The 16,487-nt window shown below is 40.2% G+C and overlaps 2 protein-coding genes across 2 annotated transcripts; both read left to right on the top strand.

Annotated features, from left to right (window-relative positions):
* The first annotated feature begins 3,663 nt into the window (after window positions 1–3,663).
* On the top strand, window positions 3,664–4,656 carry LOC107082898 (olfactory receptor 1571-like). Its single transcript, XM_015371796.1, has one exon. It carries the CDS (start codon window positions 3,664–3,666, stop codon window positions 4,654–4,656), a length of 993 nt encoding a protein of 330 aa, XP_015227282.1.
* A 3,316-nt stretch (window positions 4,657–7,972) lies between these two features.
* Window positions 7,973–14,881, top strand: LOC107082897 (olfactory receptor-like protein OLF4). Its single transcript, XM_015371795.1, has 3 exons — window positions 7,973–8,907; window positions 14,414–14,507; window positions 14,621–14,881. Exons 1-3 carry the CDS (start codon window positions 7,973–7,975, stop codon window positions 14,879–14,881), a joined length of 1,290 nt encoding a protein of 429 aa, XP_015227281.1.
* Window positions 14,882–16,487: the final 1,606 nt, after the last annotated feature.

Genomic DNA, 16,487 nt, shown 5'->3' with positions numbered 1-16,487 from the left:
ACACTACGCCTTTTCCACCTAAAATGGCGTCTTAGCAACAAATGTCACGTGACTGGCGGAGACCGATGGGCAGGCATGGGGAGTATCCAAAGATGAGGTAATATAGGGCGTTGCCTGTTGCCTTACTTTTCATACAGTTGTATGCATGAACGATTTTATTCAATGACTCTTTACAGTCATCCTTCTCCTTGTCTTCTAGGGTCGATTACATGGACAGCAGAGTGCGGTTGAATCTCTCCACCTGTCCATTATCCTGTGGGTGGTAGGAAAATGTGTGAGGTCCCTTGATAGCTGAGAGTTCTGTCAACCTTGCCATAAGCTTGTTGTTGTTGTTGTTGTCAAACTCTTTGCTCATGTCATGGTGTAATCTGACCGGGAAGCCACACTTGCAAAGCCAAACTCAAGTGCAAAGTCATTAAAGAGCTTGTCAGCAGTGTTTTGGCTGCTTTGTTCTTTGTTGGGTATCCTTGTGTGAACCTCGTGAAGTAATTCATGACCATTAATATGCAGTAAAAAAAATACGTATTTGAACACCCTGCTATTTTGCAAGTTTTCCCACTTAGAAATCATTGAGGGGTTTGATAATGTCATCTTAGGTGCATGTCCACTGTGAGAGACATAAAAAAATCCAGATATGACAACATATGATGATTTTTTTAACAATTTATTTGTATGATACAGCTGAAAATAAGTATTGAACACCTGTCTATCAGCTAGAATTCTGACCCTCAAAGACCTGTTAGTCTGCCTTCACTTCTGTCCTACTTGGTCTTCCAGTCTGCAATTTGCACCAGAGAACTCTCAACAGGAATTACCTGCTTCTTGTGCTCTCCGAATCTGGTCTGGTGTAAAAGGCTGGTTAATGTCATTCATTTTGAAAAAAATGAATGACATTAACCAACAATGAACATGTCCATCCCAAAGCCACTTCACCAGGAGGTAAAAGAGTATATCTAAGACTTATTAAATCATGGTTGGATTACGCCTTCACAATCTCCGTATGCCTCACCAGTCAGGTGTGTACGAAAGAAGGATGGAACATTAAGGCTTTGTTCTGATTATAGGAGTTGAACAAAATTTCATTGCCTTATCACCACCCCATACCCTAAATACAACACATGCTCCACTTTCTCGCTGGCAGCTCCTGGTTTGCCTTCCTAGACCAGGGGAGAGCCTACCACCAGGGTTTCTTTGATGAGGAAAGCCAGCCCCTGACAGCTTTCATAACTCCCTAGGTCCTGTACTGTTGGGTCAGAATCCCATTCGGACTGAGTGCAGCACCTTCAGAATTCTAGAGGAACATGGAAGACTGTTTGCATGTCTTGAGAGATGTAATGTGTCAACCGTACCTAGATGACAAATCAGCCAAAAGCTTTTGAAGACAGGATTGAACACCTGAGAACTGTGTTAAAGAGATACCACAGGCACAGAGTGAAGCTCAGTGCCCATAAGGAGAAAGCACCCACAAAAGTGGGATAACAGAGAAGTAATGAGATTCCTCTCATACGACCATATACATCCCAAACTTCTCCAGAATAGCCCAGCCTCTCTGCAAGCTGATATAAACATCAGATCAAGGGAGTGGAAAGAAAGTCAGAGCCAAAATTGGAAGAAGAAACGTACCCTCCCACCTAGCAATCGAATGCAGTGGACAGTTAACCACCAAAAGATATTAAACTCTCTCATAGACAAGCTTCTAAAGCCTCCCCTCCTTGTATACCCAGAGTTGACCGAACCATTCATTCTCCACACAGACGCATACCAGGAAGAAAATTGGGGGCTGTACTACACCAGAGAGAGAATGGTAAGATGGAAGTTATAGTCTGTGGTTGGACCATATGTACTCAGGGAAATAAATACATTTTTAAAATGGGGAATAGATTGAAAGTTTTCATGATTACCTTTATCATGCCCCACGCTTCAAAGTACTGTATATACAGACAACAATCCATTAACTCATACTCTCTTGACAGCTAAGCTTAATGCAACGGTTCTAGGTGAGTGAAGGAGCTGAATTTGACTTGTCTGTAAAGTATAGAATGAGTAATGCAGATGCAAATGTCCTATCCCGCATGCCATTAGACAGAAATGCGTTCATGACACAGTGTACAGAGGAGGTTTGTCAGCAACATCAGCCCAACAACATCTAGAGCTCTGAGGTACTCAGGGCGGATCTCGTCCACCCCAAAAGCCTGGTCAGCGTTGAGCTCTTTATAATCTTCTCGGTGACTAACAGCATGGGTGATGGAAGAATTTGATCACCAGCTCCCCTCTCTTCTTCCACCACAGAAGGTGTGTCAGTCAGATTGAAGAAATCCTTAAAGTATTTATTCCAACATTCAACAATTTCCTCTTACAGGGTCAGCAGCTCCCCATTCCCACTGAAAACAGTGTTAGCTAAGCATTGCTTTCCCATCTGGAGGTGCCACATAGTTTGCCAGATTTGCTTTAAGGCCAATTGATCTTTCTCAAGTTTTTCTCCATGGCCTTCCAAACTCATCCCAGACCAGAGTTTTTTCCTCTACAATTCCCTGGGCAGCAGCATGCCTGGCCTCAAGATACCTGCTTACTACCTGACAAGTCCCAGAAGCCAACCAGTCTTAGTAGGACTCCTTTTTCAGCTTGATAGCATTTATTTCTGGTGGTGTCCACCATTGGGTACAGTGACTGCCAACATGACAGGCAGCACAAACCTTACAGCTACAGTTATGGCTGATTTCGTTGACATGGAGGCAGAGAACATGGTCTAGTCAGACTCCATTTCTCCAGCCTCCCCTGGAATCTGGGAGAAGCTCTCCTGCTTGGGGCATTTGAACATGTCCCTGACTGAGAGCTCCACCAAGCGATCACAGCAGACTCTCACTTCTCACTTGGGCCTGCTTAGTTTTTCAGGCTTCTTCCACTTCCGGCATATCCAACTCACCTCCAGATGGTGATTGGTGGACTGCCCCTCTCTTTACCCGAATGTCCAAGACACGTGGCTTTAGGTCAAAAGATACAACAACAAAGTTGATCATTGACCTTTAGCCTTGGGTGTACTGGTGCAAAGTGCACCAGTGGACATATGATTAAACAAGGTTTTCATTATGGACAGTCAGCTGCTTGCGCAGAAGTCCAATAATTATCAGAGTGTTGGGTTCTTAATATTTTTTGTCAGTCCCCATAAAAACCACATGTTGCTGGAGGGAACAGACACACTGAACCTCTAAATCAGCAGTTTACACCAGTGTGGCTCAGGGCTGCTGGTTTCTTTCTTCTTTCATTATCTCTGTCTCCGGTGCAGAGAAATCCTCTACAATTCTTAATGCTACGTCACAAACCTTTCATCATTGTGATTGCTCTGCTCTATCTCAGCTGAGACCAAACCCAGCCCTATAGCCCCCGCTTATCTGCCATAATCTGGGTACCACCTTCCAATGGGAGAATTAGGAAGCGAAACTTACAAGGTGCAGCAAATTTAAGGAGACGGAATGGCAAATCATGCAGATCATTTCTGGCCACAAGAGTGTGCAAATTAGGTTTTTGATTTAAAGATATGAAGTCCGGAACCAACCGCATTCTTATTATGAACTGCTGCAATAGTTAGCCTTCAGATGTTTTTTCCTTTTCTTCCTCTGTTCTAATTAAAATTGAAATCTCTTTAATGTTTGTAAGACTTTTGTAATGACTATTATCAATCAAACTCAAGTTAACACCACCTTAGATATGCAGCGTCAGGGCATTCTGGCATTGGTGTTATTTTCCACTATGACAACATTACCATGCTGTGTGTTTCTTTTCATCAATCTGACAATGTTATACACTTTAAGGAGTAAAGTGGTGTTTGTAGAGACCTCTCGATACATTCTTCTTTTTAACCTCCTGTTTGCAGACACAACTCAGCTGGCACAGAGTCAGTCGATGTTTTTGCTTTCCACTACCAGAGTAACAATGTCTTATTCTGTGTGTGTCGGTTTAACCCTCCTCAGCTTTCTCACTATTAGTGTTTCTATCATCACGCTGGTTATCATGTGTTTAGAGAGATACATTGCTGTGTGCTATCCTCTAAGACATAGTGCTATCATCACCACCAGGAACACAGGATGGGTTATTTGTGTTATTTGGTGTGTCAGTTTATTTCATGTAATTACACAACTAAGTTTAATATTAAGGTTTTCATTTCCAGACCTGCAGCTCACACAGATGATAGATTTCTGTGGGAAGGAGAGTATTTTTCTTGATCCAGCATCTGATCTTTATTACAGAACTTTTACTTATTTTCTGTTTGTGTTAGGAGGTGTAACTGTTTTTGTCACCTATACTGGTATCATAGTAGCAGCTCACTCAGCCTCCACTGACAAAGCATCAGCAAGCAAAGCTCGAAGGACCCTGCTGCTGCATCTGCTGCAAATGGGCCTCACAGTGTCCTCAACAATATACATCTCATTGCTTATAGCCATTTCAAAGCATGTAGGGAGACTTGAAGCCATGCGTATCCAGGTTTTTCTTTATGTCTGTATCATTATTTTCCCCAAATGTCTGAGTTCATTAATCTATGGCCTCAGAGACCAGACGATCAGACCTATTCTAATGCTGAACCTTTGCTGTCAGTGGAGAGGGTCAGTCTCCATGGCTGTAGTGCTGACACATAAAAATATCAGAGTATATGTTTCTTAATGGTTGTAAACTGTATGTTACATATGTGGATATTCAAAGTTCAAAGAATACAGAAAATTTTTATAGAGAAAAATCTATGAATTCTGTCAATATTTGTTTTTGTTTTTTTTTTCAATTTAACATATATTGTAATTTTCAAAAAATACTTTTCATATAAATGTATCTATTCCAAAGTCACTGTGGTGATGCTTCGTTTTAAAAAAGGTGGGGGGATTATTCTAATAAGTATGAAATTGTGGAATTTAGTATGAGTTAATGATAGTTTTATTAGAAGCTCAAGTATAGCCTTTAAAAAGATTAAGTAAATGAAGAAAAAGAGCTATTAGAAAAACATCACCCTCTTTGACCTTATGTGGATGATAGGATTGTTAATGATTATATCAGATGGTTTCAGGTAAAACAGGATCCAGAAAACATGAGAATAAATAAGTGCAATCTGAGTGAGTGAACCAATGTGTCATTAATGCTGTGATAAGAATCATGTCAGACTCCTTTTAAAATAGTTTGAATCGTCCTTATTTGTCCAAGTTAATTTTGACAAGATTGTAAGCAACACTGATTTTTGCAATGTCATTTTGTGATTCAGTTTAATCAAAGCAACACAAGCACATTTTATTAGCAAGTCTTTTAAATTGTTGTAATTCAGATAAGGAGCACAATAGAAACACAAAAAGAGGAATAGTGCATTTTGGTGGCATAAAAGTAATTAAATAATAAATGAAAGTGAATTAAGTGTATAAATACTCAGTTTGTTCTAACTCATTATACACATTATACGACAGCGAAATAATATTTGAAGGAAGGATCGTAATCTTGATGAACTGACTGCACAGATGAAGTCTTCAGGTGTACTTTCTCACTTAAAAACATTAAAACTACTTTTTACCCACTTATTACAGCAAACAATGCTGCCATATTACAGGCAAAGAAAGGATAGGGTAGCTCCTCCCAACTCGCATCAGAACCACTTTTCGACTGCGCAGCTAGAGCAGCAAAGATGCTTTAGCCACACGTCAGAACTAAACACGAGTAGCTGATTTATTTTTATTTTTTGTCCTCCAGTTGTCCAGACTTCTTGAACATGACATTTCTGATCAAGGACTGTAGGGCCTTCTTCAGGGGTTCCAGGTCCACAGATAGTTTCTACAACAAACAGAGAGATTATATGTCAATTCATGTTGGCCATGCTAAATAAAGACAAACTTTTAAAACCTAATCCTTTGCGAAAGTAAATTCAATCCACGTTAGAAGTGATGACTTTTATAATCAAACATCGAAGACATTTTTAATTCAATGTCTGCTTATATAGCTGCACCCAGTTATTTTTCCTTATTTTTTTTACACAAATAGTTGTATATTCTTTACAAATACCAAGCCTTTGACTCAAAATTTTTAAGATGGAAATTCCCATCACATAATCATTTTTCAGGAAATTTACAGTTCCATTTACATCATATAACCTGGTAAATTGGTACATTACACAGCAATCACCACACTAATAACCATTTTAACGTTATCATACGAGCAATATTTCTGTCTATATAGAATTGAGCTTTTAACCAAATGATGGTCTGGAGAGCTTCTTTTATAAGGAGTTAGTTTGCACTTTCCTCAAAATAACGTTTTTTGCTACTTTCAGCATTTTTACATTGCATATGTTTTGCGTGTTTGTGTTTTATCATCACTCAAAGTGTTGATGACACAATATTGACATTGTCTAGCATTGTTAATACCAATTATTAATTTCAAGGGGGCCTGCATGAGGTAGTTTTTTTTTTTTTTTGCTGCTGTTCAGAGGACTCTACTGCCCCTTAGTGACTGAGGGTGTTATGGTTCACTTGTCTCTGCATCTGGGTCCTCAAGCAACCTCACCACCCATTGTTGACAGAGGGAGAAAACGAAATTGACATATGCAGGGAAATGAGCCAGAGTTGAACAGTGGTTTCATGGACAACTGCTGAAGCTTTCATGGATTCAGATATAGTTATGCTATGTTATGTTATGTTGTGCTGAAGCGTTTTGCTTCAACCCCATAAAGATGATGTCAGTTTATTTAAAGGTATAGAGGTCAACCTGAATAAGTGCTCTTCCTAATTGTTAATCATTCTGGTGATACGTTTACATAAGAGCGTCCTACATGCTCGTCCCGTTAGCTATCTTTTTCTGCGCATGCACACTTTCAGGCATATATGTGTCATTGAAGCTAATTTTTCTCACCGCAGTTCTGCAGTTTTTTTGATAAAAAAAAAGTTTCGACAAAGTGTATGAGAAGAAAATAAAGGCCTCAGAAGAGGCAGAATTATCCCGGAATGCTTTGCTCTGAGAGAGAGCTCTCCTCTCAAAGCATTATGGGATTTGCTGTCACAGTGCTGTCGCCATAGGCTGCTGCTGCCCAACAGAGTAATCACAAAGATGGCGCAAGTGGAGAGAGCAGGTCTTTTTTTTAAAAAAATCAACAAAATCCTCCACAATATCCTAAGCTGCTGTCAAAGTGGGTGAAGCAGGTCAGACAAGATCAGAAGAGGTTGTAGCACTCTATGGCATCTTTGGAAATGTTTTGAATTGTGTTCCCTCACTGAAAAAATCGCTTGGTTGTTCCATAAAGAAATAAATGTTAGCTACTACCATGGCGCTACTAATTGTATTTTTGCTCTTATAACTCAGAACCACCTGTTATGCCCTTCTTCAGGATTTAAATGTAAAATAACATGACGTCTACAGTATATCTTTAAATCTTTGCAGCAAGTTTTGTATTTGCATTGCATTTGATCTTTGCTGATCTGTTTTCTTTGACTACAGCATTCCTCTTGTGCTGCATTTTTTTGCATGTTTTTCTGTGTTAGTCTAATTATTGTTTTTGGTAGTCTGATTTTTATGTTTGTTACTTTTTTGCCATTTATTAATGCATTCTCAGGATGTTTGCACACCTTGCTCACCATAGTTAAGCATAAAAGTTGATCAGGCAGAAGAAAGGTCCTACCAGCCGCTCAAAGATAATAATCTATGTATTTTAAAAAGCTACCTGCTCTCTTGTGCAGCTCATGTGTCAATAGATGTAACAGAAAACCTAAATTAAAGCAAAGCTCCCTATCCCCTCAAGGAAACTTTGGAGCGTGCGGCAAATATAAAGAATGGTGATGGCATATGATTCAGATCGTTTCCGGTTGCAAGATATGGTAGAGGATGTTTGTTAGTTAAAAGACATGAGCTCAGTCACCATCTGTATTCTTACTATTGCTGTAATAGCCTACAGAGGATCACTTCGCTTGCTAGGTCTCTGTTCTGATAAAAGTTTAAAGCTATCTAATCTTCAAATATGTCCTTTATTAATCAATCTCAGGCAAACACCACCTTAGGTGTGCCACAGTGGAGCATTCTGGGGTATGTGCTGTTTTCCACTGTAACAACATTGCCAAGTTGTGTGTTTCTTTTCATCAATCTGACAATGTTATACACTTTAAGGAGTAAAGAGGTGTTTGTAGAGACCTCTCGGTACATTCTTCTTTTTAACCTTCTGTTTGCAGACACAGTCCAGCTGGCACAGAGTCAGTCGATGTTTTTACTGTCCACTACCACTGTAACAATGCTGTATTCTGTGTGTGTGGGTTTAATTATTATGAACAGTCTCACACTTACTGTCTCTATTGTTACACTGATAATAATGTGTTTAGAGAGATACATCGCTGTTTGTTATCCATTCAGGCATAGTGTGTTCATGACTACCAAAAACACAGGAGTGGTTATTTGTATCATTTGGTGCTTTAGTACACTAAAAAGCATTATGCAACTAAGTCTAATTTTTAAGTTTTCTTTACGCAACTTAAACCAGGTGCAGTATGCAGGCTCTTGTGGAAAACAGAGTGTGTACGAAGATCCAGTTTCTGATGTTTTTACCAAGGCTTTCACTTATTTTCTCTGTGTGTTAGGAGGTGTAACTGTCACTTTCTCTTATACTGGTATCATGGTAGCAGCTCGTACAGCCTCCACAAACGCAGCGTCAGCCAAGAAAGCACAGAGGACACTGCTGCTGCATCTGCTGCAGATGGGCCTCACAGTGTCCTCAACAATATACAACTCTTTGCTCATAGTTCTCTCTAAAATTGTAGACAGGTTTCTTGCTGTGCATCTGCAGATTGTTGTGTATATATGCATTATTATCTTTCCCAAATGTCTGAGCTCTCTTATATATGGGCTGAGGGACAGGACAATCAGGCCCATCCTTGTACTCAATCTTATTTGTCAGTGGAGAAGGTCAGTTTTAATCCCTGATGTTTCAGCTAAAGATAAAATCAAAATACATAAGTCTGTTTAACTCTGCTGGTGAGGGAAGTGAAATTATTGTAGTTTAACTCTTTGTCTAATGATTTCCTCCATCACCTCTGGTATGGATTTTAACTTCAATCTATACTATGGTACAATATTTGCCAGACATGTAAGACTGATTATTGCCGTAAACACATTTGTAATTCCTTTGTTAGAAATATTTTAATTTGAAATAAATGTGGGCTTTGGATGACTTTTTTCTAGGTCTGAGAATCAGATTTCATATAATATCTGTACTAATAAGTTCTCTATGTATGATGTAAGTATAAGAGAAAACAAATATACCTGCATTGGCAAAAAATATAAGACAACAACTGGTTTTGCATTAATTAACTTTTCATATGCTGAATATGTACTGTGTCAAATGGTTTCAGTTGGATAAAGTGTGCTGGAGCAGAGAAACATCTAATTTATCAGCACAGTTGGCCCTTGGAGACAAAGCTGAGGATTTGGTAAAACCAAAAATTACTTTTATTCCTTCTGTTCACTACAGCAAGAATGTTTTTTTTTTTGCTGCAGCTCATGAATGTTAGAGGAACAACTCCAGCCTATTTGTCAGAAAACTTTTTGTCTCCACTGTCCACTGTTTGTGCAATGAGCTGGACAAACTTGAGCCACTGTCTTATGTTTAACGTGCATAAAGTGTAATACAGCCCATATGAATAGATACACGTAAAAACTAGGTTCCAAAGGAGGAGGAAAATGAAATAGTCACAGACGCCTTGTTAAGAACTATAACCAAAGCTGGTGTTTATTCCAAGAAAAAAACATTGAGCATAATGTGTTGCTCCCAAATCACCATCCTTCACACTTTAGTGTTTTAGTCTTTATAGTCAGTCTTATCAATGAATTTTTTTTTTTATCTTAAAGTCTGTTCAATCCCTCTGTAATTTTATGTTAAGTCAAATAAACCAAAAGAGAGAAATAGAAAAAGCTGAGGAAGTCAGCTCACGTGAGAGTCAGCATGGTCAGGGCAGTCATGCAAAAAATTTCCCACAACACTCCTCCCTCTTGATTATGAGATGATCACACAAAGCAAGAAATTGTCAATGGACAATCAATAACCAGAGCCAGAGTATGGTTACACATAAAGACCTCCAAAGAAAAACTTAGCAAATTATTTTCTTTGCACTGAAGGCCATTTTCTCATAAAGAGGAACCAAGTTAATCTTACCATTAGTCAGGATAAGATCAAGGGAGGTTTCTAATGCAGTATTATACATGGTTGAGATTTCACAATAACCCTGACAAAGCCTGTTAAAGATATAAGGTCTTCCATCAAATAAAAGGAAACCAATATTGACTATCAGGGTGAACCAGAACTGAAGAGAGCACATTGGATAGATCAACCATAGACGAAATCAGGCCTCAGATGGAGTCTGCACTAATTTGGTATGCGGATTTGGCACCGAGGATGCACATGGTACAACTACTGTATTAACAGCTCACAGGGTGCTGCATACATTTTCACTTGGACAACCTGGGGGTCCAATCTTCTTCACAGAAAATAAAGTTCAGTGTCTTTAATCAAACCAATATCATATTTATGAGATGAGCACAGTTGAGCAGGCACTGTGGATATAGTTTCAGATGATATTGTTGCAGACATAGAGGTAAATGTGTATAGATCATATATCATATACATTTATATTTGCACAGTTTGTTTGCATTGAAAGGAAGGAGAGCAAATTCCATACATACATGCTAAGATGGTGGAAAGACAATATCAGCAGAGGAAGTTGGCTGCCAAACTTAGATTACATGGCAGGGACCCACATCCCTCCATTGCATGTCATAGGAATTTGCTAATGAGACATGAATTACACACAATAATTATTTTTTGGTAATATCGTATTTCATTCAATAATAATGAAATGCAGTTTCATCAAACAATTTGAGCTGTAGCCCTGTACAACGATTGAAAATACTGTATAGTCTATGCCAGTCTTAACTTGATTACCGTACTTACGTACTAAGATGGCGATACAGACCGCTGCCTCAGTGTGTTGGTGCACATTCTTTTGTTTTGTTTAACAATTTAACTCTGGTTTTTGCGATGATACCCGTGTCATGATTTAATTCTAAGATCTGATCCACATGCAGGAAACCAAACAGAGAGACCAAGGGAAGGTTTAACAGGTTTATTGAGAACTGGTAGAGATGGGTCCAGTGCTTTTCTGAACACTGGCCAACCGGGACTGAAAAGTGAAGGGGAAGATCCTGTGATTAGTTAAGGCTCAGTGGGAAATTTGAGCTTCAATTTGCAATAGGGAGTAAAGGCAATTGCACTCACGTTTCCAATAAAAGGTGTCTTTCTCTGAATCCAGTCGGTGTGAGTTGTTCCAGTAATTGAGTTGCTCATTGGAGGGCAGACAGGGTTTACCCTGGTTGTGGTGGTTACTTAAGGAACGGAGGAGCTAACTGCCACTTAGATTTCCAATGGTACTTGAACTGTTTCTTGTGGAGATGAATTCCCTGCTCAGAGTGTAGCTCAAACAATTCCTTGGGGAAAAGTAGTTCCAAATCTCCAGTTTGAATCCCCAGCTCAGTTTGAAACTCAGACTATCCTTCCAGGGAGAGAAGGTCCAAAACATCCAGTTTGCAGGATGACTTCCCAAAACACTGTCGTCAAGGTAGTGGCATTCAGCAGCTTAAAAGTCCTCCGGTAATGAGGCAACCATCCGCAGGTGTGTGAGAAGGCCAATGAGAACCAGGCGCCACCTGGTAGTGGAGGGAAAACAAACAAAAACACAACCCACACAAACTCAATTCCTAACAACCCAGAACTCTTTAACCAGAGAATAGCTCATGAACATCAGGGCAACATCATCAGAGGATTTGTTCCCCACTTTTATTCTCCCTACACTGGAAATTTTGGACATTCTGGTCAAAGGTATGCTCTCCATTGCTCACGCTGCGAAACGCTGTAGGAGAGGAAAACATGCCGGTGCGATTATGCATCTTCGCCAGTGAAGTATCCACTCACCAATACCGAGCATAATCCTGTCTAACGTACTGTACGTTCCCTGCCCAACAAACTGAAGCAGTTACAACTGATTCTGGGAAAAAATAGGGACTTCTCCTTATTTGCTGTTTTGTGCTTCACAGAATAGTGGCTGTGTGGATTAATACTGGACTGGCAGGCCTCTAACTCCAAAGAGTGGACACAGACACACAAATCTACAGCAAAGTGAAAGGTAGAGGAAACTGTTTTTACATCAACAACGGCTGGTGCAAGGATGTGGCAGTGATCCAGCACTGTTCTCCTGACCTGGAATCCTTCATCAAACACAGTAAGCCTTTCTATTCACCATGTAAGTTTTCTTCATTCATTCTGGTCAGAGTTTATATCGTGCCACATGCAAACGTGCAGGTCGCACAGCCGACACTCGCAGACCAGATTGCCCCGGTTACTTTAACAAAGGAAACCTCACTCATGAACTTCCAAAGTATATACATTTTAGTAATTGCTCGAACAAACAAGATTACATTCTGGATCACTGCTACACCAAAGTTAGGGAAGGTTATCACGCCGTCCTCTGCGCTTAAACTGGGCAAATCCAACAAGTCATGGTTCACCTGATTCCTATTTACAAGCAGAAACTTAGGTTTATTCTTTATACAGCATGTGCATTGTTATTCTGTTAGCCAGATTAGCCGGAGTGGAAGGCCTTCCTTCACATTGTGGATGTCACTGTGTGTATGGAGGTCATCTAATCTGGACAGCCTTTATGTCTTTAGAAATACACAGGGTATGGGCACATCTTGGAGCCTGACTGATAGAGGAGAGCTATGTGCAATCCTGGGGTAAAGAGGCAAGATAAATGAAGTTCAAGACATGGATGGCGTGTCAGTTTCTGATACAGACAGCTAAACATCTACATGATGCAACACATAGACTCATGAGGTAAGGAGGAGATGACCTTGTCTGGGGCTCAATCTTTGCTCAACTTTGCCAGACACTCACTAATGTTTTTTGAGCCCACAGCTGTGCAAACTCCAAGCAATTTCTCTATCCTGTAACAACCTGATCTGGAATAAACTCTGTTACTTTTTTACTCTTGTTTTTATAGTCCTTTTTTATATGGTTTTACCCAGTTTGAGTTAGTAAATAACTTGCTGCCAGGAAAAGAACCGGAAGGGAAGTTCTGAGGCGCAGCTGCTATAAGGGGGACATGACTTCTGTTACGTTCAAAATTGTAGGTTCATGATAAAAACTAAAGCTCTGCAAACCTGTAGTGAGGACATCAAAGTGGTGGACCACTGAGGCTGTGGAGGATCTTCAGGCTTGTCTGGATTCTACTGACTGGCTCTACCAACAGTCTAGATGAGTACATAGAGGCTGTGACATCATACATCAGCTTCTGTGAGGACTTCTGTGTTCCATCACAAATCCAGGGTGAGTTACAATAACCACAAACCCTGGTTCACTGCCAAACTCGGACGGTTAAGGTTGAATAAAGAAGCATTCAGGCGTGACGACAAATGCAGATTGAAGATGCAAAATACAAGGTCAGCAAGGCTGTGAAAGAGGCTAAATTATGATATCCTGAGAGACACCAAAACCAGTTTACCGCCAATGACACTTTGTCTGTCTGGAAAGGACATAGACAGATCAGAAATTACAAGCCTAACCCCCAAACTCCATGAACAACCAACGCATGACTTCTATTGTCGTTTTGACAGACAAATACCCCATTTACACTACCCTTGAAAAACCGATCCATGCCGAGACCGTTCCGAGCTCGGATCAGTTAACCAGGCCGAGTTTGGTTCTGACGACCGTTTACACATCACGCTATCTCGGTTCCTCAACTCCTCGCCTCCTAGTGATGATCTGCGGTATTACTGCCAGTATTGAAGGAGGAAATCAAGCAGTTGATGCACCAAAAGTTGTTTGCTAACCACCATAAAACACAAGAAGATGAAGAAGGAGGGAATCAAGCAAATCAAAATGGCGGTGCCCGTCATATTCAGAAAGTTATGCTTGATTATTATTGCTGTAATTCAGTGTTTGCGGCGGGTCAGGCGAAGACGGCAACCTTTCGTGGATGTTTATAGTTGTTCTTCTTCTTCTGTTTTGTGTTGGTTGGCAAGCAACTTCTGGAGGGGCATTACCACCAACTACAGGAATTGAGTGTGAATCGGGATGTGCAGCCAGACAGAGATGACGCGTTCTGCTCATGCACTCTTGTTATCAGAGAACCGAGCCAGGAAAAAAACTGAGCCAAACCCACCTCTGGAACTGGTCTGCAGTTAGCTCGGTTCGGTTGTGTCTAGCGCGGCTCAGTTCAGTTTGCTTTCCATTTACACACGATAAGTTATCTCAGTTACTGAGCTCTGACCGGTCTCGACACGGTTTTTCAAGGGTAGTGTAAATGGGGTAAAAGGGACAGTCCTGCAACCACCCCCCATGACACCTCCCCCACCTCAGCTGGGGGCCGGGCACCTCTCACTGTACCCACCTTAAAGACCCACGCCTCCTCCCTTCCACCCACCTCAGTGACAACTCTTTCCAAAAACAAGTGGTATGTTAATAAACTCTTCAGAAGACGGAACCCCCGGAAAGCTACTGGACCAGATCCTGTCTCTCCATCCACCTTGAAGCACTGTGCTGATGAGTTTTCTCCAATGTTCACAGACATTTTTGGTGACATGTCACGTGCCAACCTGCTTCAAGTCCTCCACTATTATTCCTGTTCCCAACAAGCCAAAACCTGTCACCCTGACCTATGTGGTTATGAAGTCCTTTGAGCTCCTTGCACTTTCAAACCTGAAAGAGATCACTGATCCCCTCTCTGACCCCCTACAGTTTGCTTACAGAGCCAACAGGTCTGCAGATGACGCTGTTAATTTGGCCCTTTACTACATCCTCCAGCACCTGGATTCTGCAGGTTCCTAAGCCAGGATCCTGTTTGTTGATTTCAGCTCTGCCTTCAATACAATCATCCCAGCTCTGCTCCAGTCAGTAAATCAGGTGGTTTCTGAAAGTTACAAGTTTATACTCTAAAATAATACAGAAATGTACTGATATTAGAAAATGCTATTTGTATTTTTGAATACAAGTATTTTCAACAGTGAGTACTTTACTACACTACACTTTACTTGTAGTCGAGTAAGATCTGACTATGAGATTTCTCTCGAGTACTACAGTTGAGTACTTCGTCCACCACTGTCAGTTTCTAACTATAACTAGTTACTATATTAAGTAAAAATTCCTCCTTTATACGTTAGCAGTGTGGCAGCTGTCAAGATTTGGTTGTGGTTTGTTGACCCAAATGCAGAGGCAGGGAGGCAGAAGTGAATTTCGTGGTGATTTAATGAAAAAGTAATCCTAATATGAAAAAACAAAGTCCAAACAAACAGGAAACCAGAAATCCAAAATTCCAAAAATCAAAACATGAAAACAAGTCAAACGAACCAGAAACCAAGGCGACATCAGGGGGATCACAATCACAAGAAGGTAGGCTCAGAGACGGAGTAGGAGGAAGTTTGACGAGGAACCAGCACTGAGGAACTGAACAGAGAGTGTATTTATGGGAGACTGAAACAAAGAGAGGACTAACGAGGAGATTGGGAGCAGGTGTGAGCAGAGCAGAAACAAGTAAGGGGCAAGGGAAAAAAGGAGAACTCAAGAGGGCAGCAGAGTGCAGCAAATAAAAACCTGAGAACTGAAAATAACCAGAAAACACAACAAAATAAGAATTAAACCATAAAAAAACTAGAAATCATGAAGTAAAGCGAAACTGAACACTCAAAAGAAAACATAACAGAACCAAGACTAAGACAGTAACCAGGAAAAAACCAAAGAACACAATAAAATAAGAATTAAACCATAAAAAAAACTAGAAATCGTGAAGTAAAGCAAAACTGGACACTCAAAAGAAAACATAACAGAACCAAGACTAAGACAGTAACCCGGAAAAAACCAAAGAACACAATAAAATAAGAAATAAACCATAAAAAAAACTAGAAATCGTGAAGTAAAGCAAAACTGAACACTCAAAAGAAAACATAACAGAACCAAGACTAAGACAGTAACCAGGAAAAAAACCAAAGAACACAATAAAATAAGAATTAAACCATAAAAAACAGGAAAACAAGGAGCAAAGCAAAACTGAACATCCAAAAGAAAAACATAACAGAACTGGAACTCTAACAGCAGCAAGGAAACCCCAAAAACATGCAAGACAGGGGGACTTGCAGAACTTGATCTCTCATTTATATATTCAAAGACTCCTCTTTGTAGATTGAATAAACTGTATTCCACATCTAAACGCTCAATGTTTACTAAAACTGCATGTTCTGTTTGTGCACATGCTCATAAAAATCCAACAATGTTTATTGAAGGAAAATAGGATGCTGTTCTTGTAGGGAAGGGTTGTTTCCTTTCAGGATAGATTAAACTGATTGATCAACTGCAAAAAGGTTTCCTGGATTGACTGACAGGCCGCTTCAGAACAATTTTATAGAACTCCTATGAAAGAAAAAACAGATTCCTCCAACTT

The sequence above is a fragment of the Cyprinodon variegatus genome, unplaced genomic scaffold (genome assembly GCF_000732505.1).
Source record: "Cyprinodon variegatus isolate N-32 unplaced genomic scaffold, C_variegatus-1.0 Scaffold65, whole genome shotgun sequence".
In the NCBI taxonomy this organism is placed as follows: domain Eukaryota; kingdom Metazoa; phylum Chordata; class Actinopteri; order Cyprinodontiformes; family Cyprinodontidae; genus Cyprinodon; species Cyprinodon variegatus.
The sequence above is the reverse complement of the archived record's forward strand: the minus strand, read 5'-3'. Positions and strand labels throughout refer to the sequence as shown.

What these genes read in the sequence shown, in the direction of transcription:
- LOC107082898 (XM_015371796.1), top strand. Translation starts at nt 3,664, where the DNA reads ATGACTATTATCAATCAAACTCAAGTTAACACCACCTTAGATATGCAG.
- LOC107082897 (XM_015371795.1), top strand. Translation starts at nt 7,973, where the DNA reads ATGTCCTTTATTAATCAATCTCAGGCAAACACCACCTTAGGTGTGCCA. An exon ending in CTTATTTGTCAGTGGAGAAG is followed by an intron (nt 8,908 to 14,413) that starts GTCAGTTTTAAT and finishes CCCCCACCTCAG; the next exon opens with CTGGGGGCCGGGCACCTCTC. An exon ending in ACTCTTTCCAAAAACAAGTG is followed by an intron (nt 14,508 to 14,620) that starts GTATGTTAATAA and finishes CAATGTTCACAG; the next exon opens with ACATTTTTGGTGACATGTCA.